Source organism: Equus caballus, chromosome 9 (genome assembly GCF_041296265.1).
Source record: "Equus caballus isolate H_3958 breed thoroughbred chromosome 9, TB-T2T, whole genome shotgun sequence".
Taxonomy (NCBI): Eukaryota; Metazoa; Chordata; class Mammalia; order Perissodactyla; family Equidae; genus Equus; species Equus caballus.
In genome coordinates, this window is record NC_091692.1 from 12,307,865 (window position 1) to 12,332,988 (window position 25,124).

The following is a 25,124-nucleotide window of genomic DNA, read 5'->3' on the forward strand; positions in this document are numbered from 1 at the left end:
TTAAGCTTATTAAGTTTGATCAAATGTTAGGGAATAAAGTCTCTAAAGTCTTTAAGAATGAGGACTTATTTTCCAAGCTTGAAAATGTTCTGGATATAGAAAAAAATCCTATAAAAGAAGTTGAATCGTAGGTTCTGCTGTCCCCAAGTTATTACGTATGTCCCTGAGCATTAACATGCTATGAGGGGCTAGAGTCAGAAAACTTGGTATAACAAGAGGCTGGTGAGCCAGTAAATTTGTTTTCAATATCCTGCCAGTTTTCACAAAGGATTTGCAGGACATTACGACAAGTCACATACATACTAGTGTTTGTGACACTGGGGAATGTTAAAGCCGTGTAGTTGGTGAAGATAACCATACAGGTAGATTGAGGACAGTTTTACTCCAGGTTTCCTGACAGTCTTAACAAAAAGAGAAACAACAGGTTATGTAGCACTCATTGTATGATGTGAGGAAGCACCCCAGCTTATCATCAGAGACCAAATTTTTCCTGGCACTAAACTTTTAAGAGGAATGTAGCACCTAGATCTTTATAAACATGACAATGATACACATAACAGGCAGCATTTTACAAAAGATATGTAAATATTCTTCATGAGAGTCTTGGTTCCTCCTATCTCCCCTTGATAGAAAAGCCACAGGTATGATATGAATTATGATTCTTTGGAGACATTCTGTGATAACCGTAGTAATGTGGTTTAACTTCTGACCTCATAGACAAGACTCATCTGTCCCAGCCTGGCCTCAGCCTGGTCTCTGGCTATTAATGCTTTCAAAGCCTGGTGTCATCATACCTCTGTGAAAGCTGGGGTCCTTGAAAGATCAAATAGCAAACTTCAGTGGGGATGCCATACCCCTTTGCTTTATAGCTAAATGACTTTATGTTGCTTTTAGAAAAGGAAGAAATGAACTCCTGCCCTGGTGAAAAAGGCAGCACTTTGCTAATAATATGACGTGTTTTTAACCAGAACCTAAGAATTCTGTCTTGAAGTTACTATTTCCAGGTCTTATCTCTTAGAAAACAAAAAAGCAACTTAGGGAGAAAATTAACATTCAAGAACTAATCAATGGTAAAGATTGGACCCATACAAGTAGTCTTCCCAAACCAAATTGACTGAGAGTAGACCTCTAGCAGGGTCATTGTCCATTGCAAATTAAAATCTTTATCAGCTCTGTCAGTGAATAGAAGTATAAAAGATAGAAAATTAGAAGTTAGGACAGACATCTTAAGGGACCCGCATGTCCCTTAGCAGGAGGAGTGTATGCTGAGCCTTGTCGTATTGGTCTTATCAGAGAACCAAATCAAAATTGAAACCAGTTTCTTACGTGTGGAGGAGCTTGGAAATCCTGCCTCTGCTTTTTAGCTGAGATCTGGGGACCCACCTAGTTCTTGTTCATATCAAGAGTATTCCTTGCTTAACAAACCAATTTCTTCTTAAAAAGGGCCCAGCTGTATGCACAAGGTAATTGGTTTTCGCAAATCTAGGTCTCTCGTAAATAATTTCACGGTCAAAGAGGCAGGCTAACAGGTCATATTTTTTGCGTTTTCTTACCATGATGCCATAACCCAGGAAGGAATTTTGGGTATTGTCAGGCATCGTCAAGAGAACTGGAAGGGAAATAGGATGGTCGGCAGCAAGGACAGAAACAGAAAGGTCACTTCTGCCTTTTCAGTGACCCTGGTGAGGGCTGACAGGGCTGTGACCAGGGCAGGAGCAGTGACAAGAACGAGAAATGGTTGGATTGGGGTTGTGTTTTGAAGGTGGTGCCAGCTGGATGCGCTGACCGTGGAGATGGCGTGTGAGAGAGGGGGAGGCGTCGGGGATGACTCAGAGGGTTTTGTCTCGAGCAGCTGGAAGAATGGTGTTGCATCAACTGAGATTTGGATTCTCATGTACAATGGCTCTTATTTTTAAATTTTGCTAATAATATTCTTTAGGTATTTGGGCCTCAGGGCAAATCACAGGTACAGCCCCTGAACCAAAGAGCTTATAGCCTCTGCCATCACATTTTAAGAGTCAGATCCGTAAACTGACTTTGATTTAATATATAAAAAATGTAAAAAGACATCAAAATCAGCATATTTTTTTGAAGCAGCTTATTGTTGGGAAGAGAATATCCTAAAAGTAGAAATAGTGAAATTTGTAAATAGAGTATACATTTTACCTTTAGCAGAATTGTTGTCCATTCTAGATTAAAATCTTTATCAGCTCTGTCAGTGAATAGATGTATGAAAGATTGACAGTTAGAAGTTGAGACAGACATCTAAGGGACCCACATGTTATCTTAGCAGGAGGAAGATACGCTGGGCATGTTCAATGTATTGTTGATATGCCTTTTTTGTAAAAGTATTATATTTAAGAAAAATTGGGAAAGCCAGACTATTTTGTTCTGAGTAAGGTGACTTGAGAGTTCATGAAAAACTACTTCAGTCATTAAAGGAAAAAAACTCAGATACTCATCAAATTACTGATTGGAAAAATAGCTTGTAATTAAGTTCTTCTGTACGGGTGCCTGACATTCAGAAATCCCACATTTACTGTTTCACCTGTTCACAGGTGACCTTTGCAGGGCTGATGTCCAGGCGGGAAGCACTCTGTTGCTGTGTGAGCTTCACCAGCTGCCCAGGTCTCTCTCTCTCTTCACCCGTACGTAGCCTGGTACATAGTTTAACTCTCTGCAGGTTAAAACTCTGGTATGTTTGTAGAAAGATGACCCTAACAGAAAGTCAGCAGCTGATGCCTAAGTGGAAGAAATTGCTTTTCACTTACTCTTTACTGCATCTTATGGGAGGAAATACATGTGACAATGGTATTTGGAGATTCGCGAGGGTCTGAAGACATGGATGTCAGCAGTCTTTGGAATAAAGGAAAGACTTCTTGGCCATGCAGGCTCCTTTTCGTGTGGATGTTTTCCATGTGACCGGCTACAGCAGCTGGGCGTCCACTTGGCCTTGTTTCAGCTGATCTCCCCAGACTGGCCAGCTTGAACCCCCATCCCCCAAACCGTGAACAATGGCACGTCTTACCAGTTGGCTGAATAAAGGGTCGTGTGTCGCTCTAGAACTGAGCCTGGAATTTGAATACGTGAATTCACTATCATGAGTCAGGGTCAAGCCCAGATTTTCCCCTGGGCAAAATCTAACATGTCAGTGGCCTGGCCACACAAAGCTGGTGGTGACAGCAAACTCAGATGGGTTCCTGTTCTCTTCTACTTCTTGTTATCAGATCCAGGGCTCCTGAAAGCTCCCGAGCAGTCTGGTTTCAGATTCAAATGTGGTTTTGACTCACTTGCCAGCTGGGCAGGACTGTTGACACAGGGAGGGGCAGTAGATGAGAAGGTCCCCCACTCTCTTTGGGCTTACAGGAAAGAGCAAGTAAAAGGGAATTCAGGCCTCACTGATGCTGTGCTCCCAAAATATATTTGCAGAAAATTCTCCGGTTTAGCATATTGTAAAAAGTGGTGGCGATAATACTGCCGTTTTATTTGACTCTGTGGTGGTGTGTGGTCACTGTGTCAGAATAAACTGTTTGTACTTGAGTTTTGTGAATTTATCATTGAAGGGCTGGCAGATTGTATTATAAGGCAGCATAACTGTACTCTTATGGCTTCATTAATTAGGATGCCTAGACATAATTAGGTTCTAGCTAAGAATAGATAAAATGGAAAATAATTCTGGGAAAAAAGAGTGGAGATTCTGAGAAGCTGGAAGAACGTAACAGAGGACATTTCTTGATTCTCAGGCACAGACATGGGACTGGAGCACCAGCCGTGGCTCCCTTGAGGGGTTACCCTGGCCGGTTGTTTAGGAATACATTCTCACCCTCTTTATTTCATTTCCATTTCATGGTACCCTATAGACAGAGACAATCTAAAACCTCCTCCATGACTCAGAAATAACAGTTTTGGTGATCGGAAGTTGAGCCATTCATTTTTAATTAATAGACTTAATTCTTAGAGCCGTTTTAAGTTTACAGAAAAATCGAGCAGAAGGTACGAGGTTCCCATCCATATACCTCTTCTCCCCACACCTACACACAGGTTCCCCTATTGTTAGCATCTTGTGTTAGTCGGTACATTTGGTACAGTTGATCAACCAGTATTGGTACATTAGTGTTAACGAAAGTGCACAGTGTACATTAGGGTTCACTCTTTGTGTTGTACAGTTCAGTGGGTTTTGACAAGTGGATCATGTCGTGTATCCCCCATTCCAGTATCATCCAGAATCGTTTCACTCCCCTAAATTTCCCCTGTGCTCTGCCTGTTAACCCCTCTCCCATTCCACCCTGAACTCTTGGCACCCGCTGATCTTTTTACTGTCTCCATAGTTTTGTCAGTCCACTCATTTTTAAGCAACTATCCAACTGTTCCAAAGGAAGCATTATTCATTGCTTTATTCATAAAATGAGCCCTCAATAAATGCTGTGTGCCAGGCAGTCTTCTACGCATTGGGAAGAGAGCAGAGGAGCAAAAATAAAAAGCGTCGATCTTCATGAAGCTTACATTCCAGGACAGCAAGCCTCCGGGCCCAGCTGGGTCCTAAGTAGGAGTGACATGGCCCAAGAGGACACAGGATGAGAGGAGGTAGCTGGAGAAAGTCGTCTGAGAATGGGGCCTCCTACCAGTTAGCCCCACGGTCTCAGGTCAGACCCCAGCCTCCCCGTTCCTTCCTCCTGCAGTCAAGTCCCAGGAGCTCGGTCAGCTGGTCTCCTCCAGCTGGCACCTATGTTTTCTCTAAGACCCACTAGATAGACCACAGCGCCGTTTCCCAACTTTCCTCTGTCCCGCTCACTCAGATATCAGTGCAAGCACCTCTTTTAGACTTTCATTAAGCTTTTACTACTATTTATCTGTAGCCCTGCCTGGTGCTGATAGAAGAGCATGGAAAGTTTACAATATTATAAGTAGGTGCCTGTGATCATCATCTAAATGCTAGCTGGACAGGGTCTTCTCTGGGCATGGATGACCGGAAATTCTCTAAATCCCTTCTTTCCTGGGCAAGCAGACATCAGTTCTGCTGTCTTTCCATAAGAATTCCCATTCGTACCCCACTGCCTTCTCCCTAGCTCTAGTCCTCTGGAAAAATAAGAGGTTTCCGTGAGTGAGGATGGACCAGAAAGAAGGTGGAACACTGAAAGAGATCCACTTGCTCCTCTCCAACTCTGCCTCTCCGTCTCCTTTTTTTTTCACACAAGAAACGTGCTTAAAGAGCCACTAAATGGACTCTTTGAAACCCTCCTGAGCACACTGTTGGAGCAGACCCAGTGTCCGCTCCTGCAGGCTGGTAAGAGCTGACTGTGTGCCTCTCTTCCCAACTACACTTTCCGTGACATCATGCTGGTAGCTTAAAACTGGCCGTGGTGGGAGTATTTACACCACAGGAATCAGTCAATGCTACAAATCAGTTTTACTATTTTTTTTCCAGAGAGCTACTTTATCCTCCTACCACCGAGCAGACCCTTCTTAATCAAATTCTTACGTTGACTCTACCATAGGAGTTAAATTCATGAACATTATATTAATTCATATGCTCTAATTCTACTCTCTATGCATTGGGGGTAGGGGGAATGCTAACCAAAGTCAACAGACTTGTTCCAGTAAGTTTTGAAAGCCAGGCTTTGCGTCAAGCTGCACAGAAATTGACAGTTTCATTTCTCCTGAAAGAAGGATTGAGGCCATTGACAGATGGTTCCATCCATGTTGTCTTCATTGAAATCTCACAGCAGCTTCACTGTAAAACTTGCTACTGCAGGTGTGGAACCATGATCGCGCTTAGCGTTTCTTTGCCCGGGGCCGCAGTTGCTTGTCCATGGGTCCTTAATAAGGTGCTGCATTTGCTGACTGCCCATTGTGCTCCATGTAGGACTGCGCATGCGAGAGCAAAAGCTGACGCCGCTGACCAGGCTGCGCTGGCCGCCCGCCAGGAGTCTGACATCGCGAGAGCTGTGGCTAGGGAGCTGTCGCCCGACTTCTACCAACCAGGTGAGACTATTGTGCTGTGATGGGAAAGGTGGGGACATTTTCTCTGCTTTCCTTTTTTTTTTTTTTTTTTTTTGCTGAGGAAGATAGCCCTGAGCTAACATCTGTTGCCAATCTTCCTCTTTTTTTGGCTTGAGTAAGATTAGGCCTGAGCTAACATCTGTGCCAGTCTTCCTCTACTTTATATATGTGGTTTGCCGCCACAGCATGGCTGATGAGTGGTGTAGGTCCAAGCCCAGGATCTGAACCCACAAACCCAGGCCGCCAAAGCAGAGCACAGTGAACTTAACTACTATACCACAGAGTCAGCCTTTTCCATGCCCAGCAACAAACTTTGAGCTGATAGCAGTAAAGGAGACGGGAATCTAGAAGTATCTGATTCTCAGAAATCGTGTTAGTATATTAGTGACCATTGCAGATGCCAAAACAAACACCCCCAAGTCAGAGACACCTGTAACAGTAGCATCAGCAGTAAGAGAAGAGCCAGTAAGTACTGTGACTGTTTTTTTAAATACACCTGAACTAAAGCTCAAGGAAGTGGTTAGGAGGTAAAAAAGTATACCACTTAAAAGACAGATTAAGAGGAAAATGCATGTCATGATTTAAGACATGAAAATGACAACCTCAAAAAGAAAAATCAGTCCTGATTATATGCCTCTCAAATGTTATAAAGTAGCAACAAACAAATATTTGCAGTAGTTTTAAATATTTAACTCACTTCCTAATGGTTTCCTAGTAGACTCTTTCTGTCTCTTTCTATAACATACTGGTGTTAATAAAATAGCAATAGCCACCTTTTTATATATGTTTCTCCACTGTTTTATAAACAACATCTTTCTAGCGATCGAGGGAGCAACAGATTTCTAGGTAAAGAGACCAAAGTAAATGTTCTAAATTTCTGAATATCAAGATTTATGTTTTCTTGGCAAAGAATTTTTCCACATTGGTTTCTGTTAAATCAAGCTGGATAACTAGCAACCTGTGTTCCATACATGTTTGGTTCCAATGAAGGTGACATGACACTGGAACCCAAGGGCATTAGTGTGACTAAATGAACTAGGTAAGTCAGAGTAAACAGAATAGCAAAACCTGTGTAAGCGCTAGAAATTTGGCTGTAATCAAGGATAGAGGAATAAAGAAGGAAATGACACGGTGACTTTCTTTTTCCCCCCCTTTCCTGCAAAGAATGAAGACAGTAAAAGGCCAGGTTAAGAAGACTCCATGGTTATGAGAGATACTGGGGAGGGGCCCAGCCTGGTTGCTGAGTGTTAGGGTTGTGGCAGAGTGACTTCTGTAGTAGTTCAACTCAAGGGAGGCAACCGGCGATCATGGGTGTTTTCTTTCACGTGCATCTTTTTTAAACCTCTGGGTGAGATTTAAATCATTTAATACATATGTATATTTTGTTAGGAGAGGAAAATTTTCCATTTTTTGCAGTGACCTCTCATAAGAATAAACTATTTTCTGGTGTGAAATGAACCCACCCTTCCCTGGTCCCTAAGTCCATTGGCGACTACCTGTTCTAGGGTGTGAGAGGTGCAGAAAGGGTCCAGCCACTGCAGAGGGATGGTCCTGGTCCTCCCCAGCAGGGCTGCGGTTGGGAGGCTGCTCCAGCAATCAGAGACAATGCCGCTTCTCAAGCGCACTGGGCTCCAGCTGCTTTGAAAGCAAACAAACTTGCTATTGTTGTCTGCAGATGGTAATTTCATGGTTCTGTTGTTAATTCCGTTGGGGAATGGGGTCCCTATAGATTTCTGTTAGGTGTTACTAAGAGGTAAATGATACGAAGGTCGTCTCAGTTTCCCAGACGAAATGGTTTTAAAAGCCTTTTATGGGGTAAAAGCAGCTGAGGGAAAAAAAATATGTGGGAAAATGTAATTCCACCCTTGCTTCGCTAAGACAGCTCCATATAAGCAAGTTGTCCGTCAGTAATGAATACGTCACAGTAGCACGAGATGACAGCGGGTCTGTTTGAGACGAGAGCTAAAGGAGAAGGCTGCAGTCCCCTTTGACCCACAGCCAACACTTCCTTCGGGAACTGTATAGAAAGCCTTTTCTGTACTGAGTATTATTGATCTTCTCAAGGGAGCGTAACTCATGCTTTCCACTCCGCGTTTACAGGGTGATCAAATCAGATAGACATTTCTAAAAGGGCTTTCAAGTACTTTTTCTGAGTTGGGCTACTCATTTAATTTGCATATCTCAGATACAATTGCTGCCATTGTTGGGAGGGCATGTGTCGTGCATAGAAGTTGTTAACCCTGGGAAAAAGGATGTCTGTCATAGCTTGACATTTTAAACACTTTTATGGTAAGTTACCTATTTTCAGGAGCTGGCAGTATTTTCAGATATTTACCATATAGTTAAATTTTATGCTTTTAGTTCAAAACAGCTTAGTTAAAAACTAAAGAAAAAACATAGCTATGTGGAATGGCTTTGAATAAAGATTTAAGGAACTGTTTGAGAAAAGGATTAAGTTCTAATCAATAAGAAAAAGCATACAGATGAATGTAGTATTGAACATGTGTGTAGATAATTGCATACATATACAGAAACCTAAACTGCCATGAGTGTGAGTGACACCGTGCGTCATCCCCCAAGAACTCAGAAATAAGATTGCCCTCTGAGAGTTAAGCTTTCAAATGAGCCCGTTATCCTGCAGAGATTATATAAAGTGACCATAAGTGATAGCATGGCTTCAGGTACTGCAAGGTTTCCTTGTAACTTGATTATGTTAAAACATCTAAAGAAGGAATTGGTCACCCAAAGAAGTATAGGAAAAAAAAAAGAGTCACAGAGGCAAAAGTTGGCAGTGCCCATCTAAACACCGTCCAGAGGAGAAGCCTAGGCCAAAACCTTGGAGTGTTGCAGTTGCATTGGCAAGGACGTTTCTATTATGGGGAGGGATGCAGGGAACCACAGCCAACCGTGTATGGCTTTATTGGCAAGACCATCCCCGAATGAGGAAATGGCTGCATCAGGCTCGTTCAGCCTGATGCCATGAGACATTTGATTCATCTCATGCTCCTTGTCCTGATTCCACGTTCACCAGTAACCTTCTAATTTTGGTTGAGCTTCTCGTGGAGGGAGGTTACCAACAAAGAGAGCATGCACTGGTGGTTCAGTGCGAGTCCCCTGGGCTCGGTGACATTTCTGTTTTTCACTATAAACTGATGCGTTGGCCTTTTGGTATTATCCGTCAGTCTCGTGAACTTTGGTGATATCAGTCTGCCCCGAGGGATGGCTCTCCAGCAAAGTGTTGATGAATTCAGGTTTCTAAGGGAGCAAAGCTGAGACGAGACTTTGGATTTCCCTAAGGAAGCCGTGGGGAGTGGGACATGGGGCAAGGATGACTGGAAAGCTCTTATGTGTGGCTCTTTGTTCCACTGTTTCAATTTCCTTTCGATCAAGATACTTACTTTGTTTTTAATTTCAAGTAGTATTAAGTAGGGTGTGAAATTTTTGTATTTATCAATTGTGGGAGTGACAGGGCCTGGGTTAAAAAGGACTGAGAAACACTGCCCCAGAGTGTGGTAAACACATCACTTGGTAAATGCATCCTCTGAGGAGATGGCCAGCCCGCTTCCCTAGGCAGCATCCTCAAAAAGCTTTGTCTTTCTATGTTTAAGCATGTGCATTAGTCAGCTCAGCTGCTAAACAAAATAGCATGGACTGGGCGACTGAAACAATACACATTTATTTCTCACCGTTCTGGAGGCTGGAATCTGAGATCAGGTGCCAGCAGAGTTGGGTTCTGGGGGGAGCCCCCTTCCTGGCTTGCAGGCAGCTACCTTCTCCATGTCCTCACCTGGCCTTTCCTGGGTGCCTGCGCTTGGAGCGAGCGAGCTCTGGTGTCTCTTCCTTTTTTATAAGGACACTAATCCCCTTCATGACCTCATCTAAATCTAATTACCTCCCAAAGGCCCCTCTTCCAAATATCATCACACTGGGGGTTAGGGCTTCAATGTATGAATGGTGGGGGGGGAGAAACAGTTAATCCATAATAGCATTTATGTGCATGCATACACACACTGTACATTGATTATTTAAGGTAAAAAGTGAAGTCTTGAGTGTAGGTTATTGTGGACCAGAGTTCATGAAGCTCACATTTCTGGTATGAATTAGAAGTCTTTACAAATCAAAGCATGTTTTCATTATATAATTGTCTCTACTTACCATTAATATGTACTGCTTTTGGTTAAGAAAAGGGAAGCATCCTGGAATAGATGACTTCTAAACACATTTTCCAAACCCCAAATTCTGAATAAATTTTTTCCTAGAAAAACAAAACAGAATAATCCCCTAATTGACATAAAGTTAATAATTCATGCATTTGCTGGTTATTCTTACTACTTATTCATTCTAGTGTATTCAGTTCCAAGAATGTGTATTGAGAGCCAGCCACGTGCAAGGCGCTGGAATGGATGTCCCAGGCCTTGCAGACAAGAGCTGTGTGGCTGTGTTCACAGAAGTTGCGGTATTGTTACAGATCGCACTGTTGAGGTCCTATAGGAAAGGGGCGTTCTTTCCATGTAGAATATAAAAGTGATCTGCTGCCAGTTATAGAATCTTTTTAGAATCTTTCAATCTGGTCCTCTGTGAATAACTGACAGTCTCCAGAGAATTTGACTTCTGATGTTGCTACACAGCGTTTGCTCCCAGCACTGCCTTTCTGGACATTTCTCTGGGGAATCTTCATGGTTTCCTTCTGCCCATAGCCAGCCCACCGAGGCTCACCTATGAAGGACTAGTTGAATACGTTGCTGTTACCATCTGTCATATCTGTTCAGAGCTCCATGCCAACTGTATCAAGCAACCTGTCAGTGTTAGTGGATGACATGTGCTGAATGTTGTTGTTTCATATTGTGTGGCATGTCAGTGAGCAGGTGACCTATTATCTGACTTCTTCCCAATATGAATCCCCAGGGGGAAAAAAATCCCTTAGGATTTATAGATACTGTCTATAAAAAGAGATGAAAATGCTGACTGCAAGAGCTATCGTCAGTTGTCATCCTTTTCCTGCCTGGCAGTATTCTGACTAGTCTTTTTAATGAACTGCTGCATCTCATCAACTTTATGCTGCTGGCGTTGCAAGGCTGACACATTACTGCAGAGAACAAGTAGCAGGCACAACGTGTGCCTTCCAAGAAAATATTCCAGGAAAAACTTCTGTCCTCTGCATTATATTAAATGTCTTGTTTAAAAGTATTTAATCTCACTCTGGAAAATTTAACTGTATATCCTCATTTCGCTGGCCAGTCCCCATATGACTACGCTATGTTGGAACCATTCCCAGTTGGATGTAGTCATGAGGGCTGGAGTTAGGTGTACCTCTATTGAAAAAAATAGTTTTGCATGCTTTTAAATGCCTGTACCTAAGTACATTAGAATCACCTGGAGCGTTTGTTAAACATCAAGATTTCTAGGCTTCGATTCATATTCTCTGGGAAGCGCACCCCAGGTGCCTCTGATGGGCAGCAGATATGGAGCTAGGGGTTCAGAGTACATTTATTCCCCTATCCAGCCATTTTTTAGTTCATAATAAAGCCAGGAATTTTTCTTAATCTGAAAGTCGGTGCTACAATGTACTTCCATCATTCTAGTAAATTCTTTGAGCTCCACAGATTTTGAATATCACCAGAAGCCCTGTAGATAAATCTGAATATGGCTGAAAACCACATCTTAGGAGAGGGGCACAAGTACTGGTGTAAGAAATGCCTTTCCTAATACGTTCAGGACAGGAAGGCTGTCCAAAGGAGCAGTAAAGCCGGTTTCTAAAGCTCTAAAGGAGTGACTAGACTGGTATTTGAAAGTTAATAAACATAATAAATACATTCAGTGGAATCCAGAATATGGCTTTATTAGTCCATAAAATACAAATTTCTCCAATGGCCAACTCATTCTCAACTTGACCTAATAGTCTGACAGTATAAATTAAGAGTTCTGTTTACAAAAAGCATTTGAAATTATGCTTTGTATTCAAGTGTTAGAGGTTTTTGTTCTTTTTCCAGATAACCAAAGCATATCACTTTAAAAAATTATTGTCATTAATTTTTCTTGGACCTGCTATTACTGAATTAACGGAGTTTCTCCCCCCGAGATAAATGGTCTCTTGTAGCTGTTAGTGTTTCATCCATCTCCTCTTTGCTGGCACCTGTCACTTTTGTTGGGCTCTGTCAGAACAGCTCCCATTTCTGCTTCTAATCTGCTTTCTGCAGTAACTAGGTGGGACCGAAGGTCACCAGATAAATCCTCAATTTGTAAGCTGCACTGGTTACGGTCTCGCATTTTCAAAATGAGGCACATGGGCTCTGTGACAGCTTTATTTCTCATGGTTCAGTGACTCTGCGTCTTTCCTTTCCAGCTTTAAGAATGTATAACTAATCGTGTTCGCCAGAGTCTCTTTCTTTCTCGCACTCTTTTCTGTATCTTTAAGCTAACCATCAGCTTTTAATGTGCCTTAACCTTAAGATAGAAAGATTTGCAAAAATAACTTTTGCTCTCACCCCTTAGGCTGAAGATGTTAGAAGTACTTTGTAACTTGTGGTGCAGAGTTATGTGGCTTAAATTAAAAATCCCTTGGCTCGAAGAGTCTTGACTATTAATGATCTTTGCACAGTACATCCAGTACCACACCTAGATGGGTATTTCAGGAATGCCATGAAATTGAATAACCGTGAAGCACAAATAAAACCAACTCTGGTGAAATTTTGGGTAGAAGGATGAGAGAAAAATACGTAAGCAACACACTGCATTGAACTCTATCAGGTAATATCCTGTATCACAGAAGAGGAGGAGGGGTTTTGAATAAATTAAACTGCAATAAAATAATGAGGGTCTTCACCATGAAAGACCAGTATAAATGACCTTAGTGAGTCTTAAAACATCAAAGGCTGTTGATGGAGAGCGGCACTTTCTGGTGCTGCTGCTTTGTTCTCTTTGTTGTGTGTCCCGGCCACAGCACCGAAACAGAAAGACATCACCTTTTGAATAGCTGTACTTCCCCCTTTTTTCTTCACTCAAGTGAGGTGCCTTTCTCTGTGCCAAGAATTCATACTGCCATTTTTGATGAAGGATTTAAAAGAAGACTGCCAATTTTTAAAAGGGAGGTGCTTCACCAAGTTGAGAGAGGAAATCTCAATTGTTGACATGCAATCCTGACCTGTTTGGGAAATTCAAACCCTGAGGGGTGGATTTATCCTCCGGAGGATGGAAAGTGGGAGAATACTATCATGTTTTTGGCCCTGAGGACAACCTATAATTATGGGTCCTTGGGAATTCTCATTTCTGGGCTTAAAATATTACGTTCTGTGTTGCATTATGTTTTATCTTAAGGGGACACAGGAGCTATGTGACTTTGGGCTTTTCAGCTACTACAGCTGTTTCCACATCAGTAAAATCGGGATAACACCTGCTTCCTAAGATTTTGGCAAGGCTCTGAATTTTGGAAGATACCTTGTATAATAAGTAGCAGTCTCATAACAATAAATTACTCAGACCTCCTTTAACAATTAAGGATGATTGTTCGTCAGCCCCTGTGGGGTAGAGGTGGGAGAGGAGGCAGCAAGGAAAGTCAACAGATGCGATACTGTGGAGTTGACGAGAGCTGGTCAACTCCTGTCAGCAAGTGGGTGGGGAGGTTTCTCCCTTGTGTACCTGAGGGATGACATTGTCAGCTCCTGCCCATTTGCAGAGAAGAAGGCCAGATGCACTGTGTGACCTTGACTTTACTTCCTGAGGTGGAAAGTGGCTGATGGGTGGAGTGGGGGCCAAAGGATGTACATGATGTGGTTATCGGGGAGGGGACAAGATGTGAAGTGCCTAGAAGGAGGGCACTGCCTTGGAGCCCATTTCTGGACCGCTGACATCCTTAAGCTCTCGTGGCCTGTACCATCACATGGTACACGCTCTGTTTCTTTACTCTTCACTCTCCCCAGAATCTCCTGTAAAATACCAGTGCACCAGGGTCCCTTTTGTAAGTGAAAGTTTTCCCATTGATAACAATAACGTCTCATTGCTACAAACAGTCCTAAATTATTCAGAAAAAAAAAAAACCTTAGACTACAGAGCCAAAGACAACTGTCTTGTGTTGACTTTGATGCCTGCAGAAACACTGCTGATGCAAAACCATGCTGCCCTAGGACTCCAGGCAAGTTATTTTGTGCGTGCAACGTAAACTGCAGAAATAGTTCCTAACCAAGACGTTTAAACGATCTTTTCATGAAGGACCATTAAAAATATATCTGCAGGGCCTCCTCTTACTTATAGAGTAAATACTATTTAGGTATTAAACATATTAATTTAAATACTTTGATATATTCAATATTAAACATATGAGTTAATTTCTTCATATGAGTGTACACTTTACATTTTAGTTATGCCACACATTTGAATATGCAAATTAATTACAGTGTCGTCACCAGTGCTCCATCGACACGAATTTCCCCTCAGTGTTCTGCAGGTCGGCAGGAGCAATGCCATTATTAGAGAAGTGAGAATTGCTTAAACTTTACAGCCATCAAAATAGTATAAATAATGGTAAACATTACCTTAAAAGCACTTTTTCAGCAATAAATAATCTTTCCCCTCAGGGAATGAACTGTGCTCATGTTTAACCAAAGCCAGGTAAATACATTTAAAAGCAAAAAGAGGAAAGGCTGATCTGAGTTAGCAAAATACACATAGATAGCCATGAGGAACAAGCATGTGTACCCTATTTTTATTTTATCACCTTTCTGTCCTCAATTTTTTCCCCAGGCCCAGATTATATCAAACAGAGATTTCAGGAAGGTGTAGATGCTAAAGAAAATCCAGAAGAAAAGGTACCAGAAAAGCCGCCTACACCAAAGGAATCTCCACATTTTTACCGCAAAGGCACGACCCCCCCAGCGTCTCCTGAGGCGAGTCCCAGACAAAGCCGTTCTCCCCAGCCCGCCTCCCCAAAGCCCTCGAGGAAGCAGAACCCCAGCTCAGGGACAAGACTCAACCAAGACAAAAGGAGTGTGGCCGATGAGCAGGTGACGGCCGTCGTCAATAAGCCCTTGATGTCAAAGGCTCCCATGAAGGAGGTGGGCACAGTGGTGCCCCAGTCCAAGTACTCTGGCCGCCACCATGTCCCCAACCCCAGTAACGGGGAGCTACACTCTCAGTACCACGGCTACTACGTGAAACTGCACCCCCCCCAGCACCCTCCTGTAGATGGGGAGGAAGGTGGAGAATTGAGCCAGTCTTCCTCAGCGCTGGTGCACAAGCCATCGCCCAACAAGTGGAGTCCCCCTAAATCTGTGACAAAACCAGTTGCCAAAGAAAGCAAAGCTGAGCCAAAAGCTAAGAAGTCTGAACTTGCTATACCAAAGAATCCAGCAAGCAACGATTCATGCCCTTCTTTGGAAAAAGAAGCCAATTCAGTAAGTTTTGCAAGATGCATTTTCTCTTCCTTTCCTCCCTTTGCTTCTTGTAGATAGCAGCCCCGGGTGACTTGCACCTTGATGACAGCAAGGCCAACAGAAGTCCTGAGCAGCACAAGGCTATTTAGAGTAGAGCTTAGCACGTTTGTAGCTTGAGACGGCAAAATCCGTCCAGGCAGAAATTCCTCCATGCTCACTGAGCCACCCACCTTAGACATCATCCAGGTGGGTTAAGATGTGACCAGCTTGTTCCGGCATCACATTTTAGCAAGCTTTTATCAGCGCTTCCTGGTAAGCTTCGTGGTAGCTGTCTTACTTGGGCTGCTACAGCAAAAATATCATAGACTGGGTGGCTTCAACAACGTCTATTTCTCCCGGGTCTTGAGGCTGGGGAGTCCCGAGATCAAGGGCACCAGCAGATTTGCTGTCTGGTGAGAACCTGCCTCCTGGTTCAAAGACCATAGGCCATCTTCTCACTGTGTCCGCACATGGCTGAGAGAGAGGAAGCAAGCTCTCTAGAGTCTCTTCTTGTAAAGGCACCAAGCCCATCATGAGGGCTCCACCCTCATGACCTAATCACCTCCCAGAGGCCTCAACTCCAGATACCATCACACTGGGGATTAGGGTTTCAGCATATGAATTTTGGGGTGACACAAACATGCAGTCCATAACAGTAGCTGACTCTCTGTTGGGTAGAAAAGACCACCTACTCTCAGCTCTAGCTAGGGAGAGGGCTCCACCGCCATTTGCTAAATTCTTGGCCCGCCTTTTGACCTCCCCACAACAATCATCATCTTTAGACAAAAGAACATCTCTTCTAGCTGTTGTAATTATTCTCATAAATATTTAGTTTGGATTTTACTTAATTAGCCAGGCTTTGAGGCTAGAACATTGTTCTTTCCCATAGGAGAAATGAAAATTTTCAGCTCTTTAAGAAAATGGCTTTGGTCTATTAATAAATATCTGCATCCTCATTCAAATGAGACTCATTGGTTAATAATATACGGAATTAGTATTTTATCAAATTCTGTACAATTTATAAAAGCTGAAGCTAAGTAATTTTTATTGAAAAATTTACCTACTGACTTAGTCATATGCCTTAGGAACCAGAGGTGTTGCATGTTAACTGTAGCTTAGAGAAGCCACAGCCAACCCAATATTGTCTGATAATTTCAGAGGCATATTTGCATAAAGTTGTAGGCTAATATCTTGGCCAATAAGCATATAATACAACCATCAGTTTACTTTTGTCTGTTCAATTTCCTCATAGGGTTATTTTTGCTAATAGTTATATAAACAGTGGTTCCCACTTTTTTTTTTTTTCTCAAATTCTCTTCATTTTAATTATCTAAATATAAATTAATCAGATTAACTGGATTAACTTTCTCCGAGCCAGACTCCATGAGGATAAATGGTTTTCAAAATAGAGTAACTTTGAGACTCTGACTGTTAAGTAAGCATTCATTCTTTTAAAAATTTAAACATTTATATGTCAGTATTCTGATATTATATATGATGATGATATCACTATTGAATTTGTTAAATGTAATAATTCACTTCTCATTTGACTTTCAGCATTGTATCCACAGGTCAGTAAAGCCTCACATATATATTAGTATCAGTTGCCTGATTTACAAGGGGGAAATTCAGACAATGCAAGGCCATATAGTTCACACCTCTGGGTACCCAGTAGTGGGGTTGGGTTGATTTCTAGAACTCCCCAGGAGGAAGTGTATGCCCCAGTGTCCTACCCTTTAGGTGAGTTACCTAGCTCTCATCTGTAACAGTTTTTCTATAAAACGTTACTAATAGATATACCTGGGAAATTCACAGCCTCCTTGTTTAGAAAAAGGATCTGTTTTTACTTACATGCAGAACCGTCTGGTTCTTGGAGTTAGCTGAGCATATTCCAGCTCGATAGGCTCGTCTCTGGGCTTCCCTTCCAGACCCCGAGAGGGAGAGGAGGCCGCACAGGTCTGCACCTCTGCGCCTGCCTCTGCACCTTCACAGGAGGATTGTAACAATGCCCTTCCCTGCCTAGTCATGGCAGAAAGCTGCCTTTCACACTCCTGGCAACTGTTTCCTTCCCAGAGAATGAGGAAGTGACAAAGTCATCATAAAGGTAGTCAACAAACAACCCTTAAAACAAAGGAATACTACACACAGTTTTGAGATAAAAAGACACTGCAAATTAGAGGTTTATAAATAACTTGAAAATCCATAGAAACATTCACACTAAAGCAGACATTTGAGGGAAAACCAGACTGAACCAGCTAGTGCTCTGGGTTGGCAGCTGACATCCAGTTTGAGTCAGAATTACCATTTGTAGGGGGGCAGACCCAACTGAGTCTGGAATTTTAGCCAACTTGTTGAGCCCTATAGGCTACTGGCTGAGAGTGTAAACTCGGATGCCAGACTTCCTAGGTTCAAATGCCAGCTGTGTGACCTTGGGTAAGTTTCCTAACTGCTCTGTGACTTGCTTTTTTTTTCATCTGTACCTATATGATATGTTTGTTTTGAAAAATAAGACATAGCAAGTCCTTAGCACAGTGCCTAGCACATGGCAAGTGCTCAGAAAGCGTTGACTGGTACTCAGTTTGCTTCATCACTGTACTAGTTGAAGCATAAATAATTCATAAATATTCCAATAGATTTTGACCCGTCCTCAGGATCACCCTAGTTACTGGTCTCCTGGAAATACAGAAAATCTTCTAGGACACAGGCTAACCCTTAGAGCAAAGTAACTCCGTGAGTACGAGAGGTAGGAGAAGGGAGGCTGGCAGGGGTTACTGTGCATAAAACCTTCCTCAAGAACTTTGTGACCCCCGTGGGCAGTGGTTCCACATGGACTCATGTTCCAGGGGAACACATCCTACATGAGACAATTTTTGTAGGATTTTGCAACATGGCAACTCGGGTAGGAGCCAGTAGAGGCATCTTTAAAGCCATGTCATCAAATAGACTAGTGAGGGGTCTTCCAATTAGAAATCGTGACCAACCCCTTCCGAAAACTGCCTGCACGTTTTGGTTAGCGGTAACTCATCAGCTTCCATGTTTGAGATTTACCTCATCTTTCTTTTGATTGTTGCAAAACTTAACAGCAGATCAGTTTTGAATCTCACACACACAAATAAAAACAGTTAATACAATTCAACTTTGCTATGAATACTAGCTTCAATTTTGTTATTTTCATATGTTTTTAGAGAAGTTTTAGATTTGACGTAAGCTACGATAACTCTTCAGCAGAAAATTCCTCACACTTTTAAATGAGCGATCTAGTCTTTTGAAGGAAAACGGATTAATTTTGAGTCAAAACTTCTTTCCATATTCGACTTCCTGCACTTCATTTTCTAACTGCCTCAGAGTTTCTTCCCGTCCAGCTTGCCCTTTGCCCACGGCTTCTTTTATTACACCTGTCCCAGTCAGTCTTGCAAAGCAAGACTGGGGTTTTTTTTTTCATTTTGCTATTTTAAGCTCCAACTGGCTACCACAGTCATATTTATGAGACTTCCACCTTAAAGCTTTCCCCCCTGAACCCAGCCTAGGTCTCTGAAGAACACAGAGCTCACATCTTGATACCTGCCTATTAAACATCGCGTCCCGGGATTGATTTCTCCACTGGTTGCTGTTTGAGCCTTTTCTTGCTGGTTTACCCTCCTCTTCACTGAGTCATCTTTAAAAATAGCTTTATAAATGGAGCTATACCAGTTGAATAAATATATATGTATGCGTATATTAGAATATATACAGGATAAATATGTATGTTTCAACAGAAAAAATATACAGCCAATAAATATGTATTATATAATAAATACTGTATATCTCCATAACCAATTCAAAAGGTTAGATAAATACATGAAACCTTATAAAGATTTATGAAATGGAAGTTCAAGGTTCAGACACACCTTAAGCTTTTTCACTTGGCTCCCCTGAAGGCACTTTTCTGTGTTTCTCCACTTGCCCTGGGTCCCCTATAAGACACTGAGCTCGGCGTTGTATTGTTCTGACCTTATCTACTTTGCTCATCTTTCATATCACTATCTTTGGGAGTTACGAATTAAATCCACTGACCCAAAGGAGTTAAGTGAACCCAAAATTCTTAACACATGCATGAGCAAAATCTGATCAAAACTTTGTAAGAGTAATAGCATTTCTGTAATGTCCATACTGAGTTATGGTGTCGAGAGATCACCTGAATGATTTTCTGAGTTTCCTACATTATTTATATGTTCTAAGTTAACCATTTTTGAGGACTTGCCTAGGTTAGGACTCTCCTGTTAACTTAGAATACTAAAAGAGCAATTGGTCAGTATCAAAATCTGATGTTTTTCTGGTACTATGGAATCAGGGGATAGAAGAAAATGCCATTTTAAAGAAGTTGATGGGAAATTATTATTTTTAAACTAAGGTCTGTGGCTTTAATAGGGATGTAGAAAAAGAACACAGAGCTCCGAAGTAGACAGACTTAAAATTTGATTTTCGTTCTAAAATGTGTCCAAACTGGCTGAGTAACCTTGGGCAAGACCCTTACCCTCTCAGAGCTCTGTGAGATGGAACTAATAGTCACTTGAGAAGAAGAAATAACAACACTCTACACAGGAATGCATAGCCACTCCCTGTCATATAAATACCCGCAATAAATGTTTATTTTCCTCTCATTTGCTTGGGGTTCAGGCACTAATGTTTTTCTTCTTCCTGATCGTCCCTGTCTCAAGGGCACCCATTTTTTTTTTACTTCCTCCTCTCCCTGACCCTGATTTTACTGATCACCCTGTTCTTCACTGAATACAGTGAATTAATCTGTTCCACAACCACACCCATAGCCCCTGGAAAAGTGCTGGGAGACAGTAGGCTCTCATTAAGTATCAGTTGCCTGAATGAATTGGGCAACCCCTGTGTGGCTACAGTGATGAACAGAGCAGGGCCCCTGCCACTGTGGAATCAGCCTTGGGGGAGACAGCAATTAACAAGAAATGACAGACAATGAAGAGGCTGGCTGGCCTGGGTCGGGGGGCGGTGGTCATAGCTTCATCTGGGGAGGAGACCTCCTTGAAGGATGTGTGACCCAAGCCCTAGACCCTGCAGGATGAGCGCTGGACCAATGGCAGTTCCAGTCTTCCTTATGCACTTACCCCACGCCCCCAAAAGTCACACTAATACGACACTGGAGGACTCTCTAACACGGTTTCAATGTAGTCTCATTGGATGTTCCAATATGGTGCCACTGTTTCCTCATGTGTAAAGTAAGAACAATGACCTACCTACCCACGTATACCTCGTAGGGCCAGTTTAGAAAACTTTTAATGCTATTAACACTATTTTAATAATAAAGATCAAGATCATGTCTCTGTAACAAAGATGGCCAAGCATGGACAAATCGAAAGTCATAAGGTAGGTTGGTTGGTTTGTTTAAACCAGTAAACAAAGTTTGGGTACCTTGGGCCAGCTGGTATTTATCAAAATAGGATTCTGCCATTTGTTAAATATAACTCTATTTCTGAAATGTGGTTGCAAGCAAAGAAATAAAAAATTAGACCTGTGAGATGATTTCTGAGAGTGTTCAACTTCCCCCTGGCCGGTTTTTGTTTTGTTGTTGTTTGCCTGAGGAAGATCTTCCGTGAGCTAACATCCGTTGGCAATCCGCCTCTTTTTTCTTGCTTAAGGAAGACCAGCCCTGAGCTCACATCTGTGCCAGTCTTCCTCTATTTTGTACGTGGGACACCTTCACAGCATGGCTAGTGGGTGGAGTAGGTCCGCGCCTGGGATCCGAACCCGCAAACCCAGGCCACCGAAGCAGAGTGCAAAGAACTTTAATCACTCAGCCACGGGGCTGGGCCCCCCTTGGCAGTTTTTATTTTAAGGAGGGGATAGTATCTAAAAAGACGACCAGGAAAAGCAAGAGTCAGAGAACCTCATTTTGAGTTTTTCCTAAATTTTTCCTGAGAGGCCTCATTGTCCTACACATTTTATTCTCACATTCTAACTGCCTTTGTGAGGAAATAATTCTTCCTCATCTAAAGTACACCATAACAAAAAATGCATATCGAATTTCCATTAGTTCCTAACCCTGCTGTGGTGAACTGTGTCTCACCCAGACTATTGTCCAGTGTTTTGAGGTGAATGAACTCAATTATTTTTGTCCTTTTTAGATCTAATCAAGACTGGGTTCATTTTTTACTGAAAGTTCAGAGATGGCTCCATCTAAATGTGGCATTGCTATTTTCAGTTTCTACCTTTTGGAACTGCTGTCATTTTTCATGCCTTATTTACTGCAGCTGTGTTGGGTTGTTTTATATTTTTGGTAATTGGTTTTATGAGCTAATTTATATAGATATTAACACGGAAAAGTGAGGCTTGTTTTGCTCTGCTTCATTTCCAGGGCCCTAACTCAGTCATGATTGTCCTCGTCATGCTGTTGAATATCGGGTTGGCCATCCTTTTTGTTCACTTTCTAACTTGATTGGAATTAGGAAAGGTAAGAAGAGCCTTAATTTCCATATAAAATCACAGTATATAACATTCTTTTCCCATATTCAAATTTACCTTTTTTTTCTCTCTCTCTTTAAAACAACTACATATTGTCCTTCACTTTAATTTTGGCTGTGCCTGAATGTGATTCAACATAGTTACTTAATGATATAATGTTTTGACCCTTCAGTGAAGTCATGACAACTAGTGGCGTCAGCCCTTTAAATGGCACACCCCAGTCAGACTCAGACACAGGGAAGGAGGCTTGCAATTAGCATGGGATCACGATGAGAGAGATGGAACTTGGAAAATTCAGCCAGAGGACTGTCGGTTCCCCTGGGAATCCCTGGTGGCTTTGGGGTCCTCTGGGAGCTGAAGCAAGCGGCCATGTTGGAGAGCAAAACTTAATAATCGTTCTTTTTTAAAATCTGCTGAAGCAGCCCCAACTGGCGAAGTTCTTGGCGTTGGCTACTCCATCTGTCCTAGCAGAGTGTGACTAAACTGGAAATGTATGGAGCTGCATTTTTTTTTTTTTTTCTGATGGAAGTCAACAGCTGCCTTACTATTTTACCATCTGACGTTTTCAGTAGGGAGCTGGGGAAACAACGACTGCCCGAGGAATGCGGTCGGAGGATTGTGTTGCTGCAGCCGTGGTTCCAACATTCACTCCTATCTCGTTAGAAGAAATAGGTGGCAGCATCACTCACCAGTCTTATGCCATGACCTGCTGCTTTAACGGCTCCTGGAATGTTCCGGGAGAGAACGTTTCGTTTGCTTGTGCACGACTATGTTCATTTTTGCTGTTTATTTCAATATGGTGTATGGTCATCTACAACGTGCGGTCCTGGCGGGGTGAAACACATGTGTTGCATCTCAAGGAAAAGAAATGACAAAATTCTAGAAAAGATGTGTTTATTTTGATAGCAATACATCATTTTTCATGTCATTGAGTCTTCCTAAACCTGTCAAAGGCTATTTATCCTTAAAATTTTGCAACTTAAAGGCATCAGACCTTCCTAAGAAATCATTTTAAACATTTTTAACATTACTGAGATGAATTAGTTATGCACTTGGGAGGTGCTAAATTTTAAAAGCTGAAAGACAACAGAATTCTCAGAAGTAGAATCGAAATGTTGCATGGGCTGCAGTAATCGGTGTTTAAAGGATTCAGTTTCATTGCTGACGTACTTTACAACCAAATAAAATCTTGTCAGTGGCTATGTTAATTCCCATGAAAGTTAAGCAAGATGCTATTAATAACTGCTCTTCTCTCTTCTTTTTTTTTTCCAACTTCAATTTTTGTTGAATGCATTCAGGTAGAGCCTCAAGCTTCGTTCGATCTCTGCTTCTCAGTTTTATGCCTCGTGTTCTCCAAAGTCCTTTTGTAATTTTATTTCACGTTTTAAAGGCTTAGACATTTTTATTTAAATATTTGTCTTTTGCAGTCCTTTCTCATTCAGACATAATCTGATTTTTTTTTTGCCGTTTTATAATTTATCCTTTATTAGAAGCATGCTTACTTAGAGAAACTACATAGTCTTTATAAAAATAATTATTTAAAAAGAAATCAGGGGAGGAAAGGTGTCTGTTAAATCTCTATAAAACATTACGTTGCGGAGAGGGAACTAGCTATTCCTAAATATTTTCACGATCTGCATGGTTGCATCAGGTTATTTTTACCTTATTTGCTACCTTTTCAATGCAGAAGAGACAATTCACGTGTTAGCACAGGTGTGGACTGAATGCCTTGTCACCTGCAGGGTAGTAACCCACTGGTGTTTTTTGCAGAAGTACAATATCTTGAGCATCCTGGGTGTGACCAATGTGGAATAAAGAAGAAAGCAGAAAGAGAGCAAATGAAAATTACAACTTGTATATTTATTTATTTTTTACATTTTGCTTTGACTTTGAAATTTAGGAAGTACGTTTTTACCCAAGAAACATTTAAGTTCCTATGTCACAGTCCCCATGCCCTCCCTGCTCCTTCCTAACCCCATAGCTCTTTATTCTGGGAAAGGTGATTTTTTAAAAAAATAAAATAAAATATTTAATCTTATTAAGTGTTTATTTAAAATACGTAATGCTTTGGAAATAATGGGTAATAGATAACTAAAGGATATGTTTATAAAGTGAGCATGTTGGTTCCATTTATAAATATATGTATGATTTATAAGCTTTTTTAAAAACAAAGCTCAAATTGTTGGTATTTTTCTAAAATGTGCACAGCTGTATTTTACATGAAAGGCTCTTTCTAATGGGTTGTTATACTGTACTCTACATTTTGGACAGCACATGAAGTCTGCCAATGTACTTAAGAAAACATGACTTTGTTTATTTAAAGTTTCTTGCTGTGAAAAAGGAACTCCGTACCTGTGAGTTCCTTTATTTATAATCCTTGAAACCAAAATGTATAATGTACAGTTTTCACAACTGGATCTGCTCTAATAAAAAAAAGTTGGTTATTAATAAAGTTGTAGGTGTGTTTCCTCTGTGAGTAAATTACTGCCTTGAGTTACCTGGAATTTTTTGGAGGTGGTGGTAGTGAAAGGAAATTAACAATAGAAATGGGAGGGGGCCTCAAAGAACCTACATGGCAGGAAGTAGTTATACTGCACCAAGATTTCTTTCTGCATTTCTTTCATCCTAGGCCTTTCAGATAATTTTGTGAAATAAGATTAATTGCTCTGCTTGGTGCCTTCATTAACTGGATTAGTGCCCTATCCAGGGTTTTAAGGAAAACTCAGAGTTGGAGTGAATCTCCCTCCTGCATGAGTACTTTTCAGTTATTGAAGTTTTTGACCATTGCACCCCAAGTCAATTAATATGTTGCTATGGCCCCTATTGCTTAGGCACGTTGTGCAGTTAAATAAACTTGCTGCCACTAGACCTTCCAGCCACCGGGCTCCCTTTGAAGCTGTCCTCAGTTCTGGCCTAGGCGGCTACTTAACAAGCTGTCTGTGAGGTATAATAAAAGGACATTCTCCAAAGCAGCTGCCCGGGTGCTTTTAAATTCCCAAATTAGTCGCTCTTGTTGAGGGCTGAGGTGTCGGAGACCCCCATACACATAAGGCACAAAGTTATCACCTCTGGGGGAAAACAGATTTATCAACTTCAGTGATTAATCTCCTAGCACGTCCTAAAGGAATGGAACACAGAGCAGACTGTCTGGAGCAGGCGGGAAAAGCACAGGGTGCTAGAAAGATTATTGATTCCAGATTCGTGTCCAAGCCACACGTGGTGATGGCGGAAGCCAAAGCTAGGGTGAAGACT

At 41.7% G+C, this 25,124-nt stretch overlaps 1 protein-coding gene across 6 annotated transcripts in view; it reads left to right on the forward strand.

Moving 5' to 3' along the window:
- The window catches only part of JPH1 (junctophilin 1), a 76,666-nt gene extending 52,342 nt beyond the window's left edge, over window positions 1-24,324 (forward strand). The window contains exons 3-6 of one of the 6 annotated variants that reach the window (XM_023648441.2): window positions 5,864-5,982; window positions 14,737-15,386; window positions 21,766-21,861; window positions 22,442-24,324. In XM_023648441.2, the coding sequence (XP_023504209.1) occupies window positions 5,864-5,982; window positions 14,737-15,386; window positions 21,766-21,846 (850 nt within the window). In that variant the 3' untranslated portion in view covers window positions 21,847-21,861; window positions 22,442-24,324. Of the gene's footprint in view, window positions 1-5,863; window positions 5,983-14,736; window positions 15,387-21,765; window positions 21,862-22,012 lie in introns of all 6 variants that reach the window. The other 5 variants (XM_023648446.2, XM_023648445.2, XM_023648443.2 and 2 more) reach the window with 5 other exon arrangements.
- Window positions 24,325-25,124: the final 800 nt, after the last annotated feature.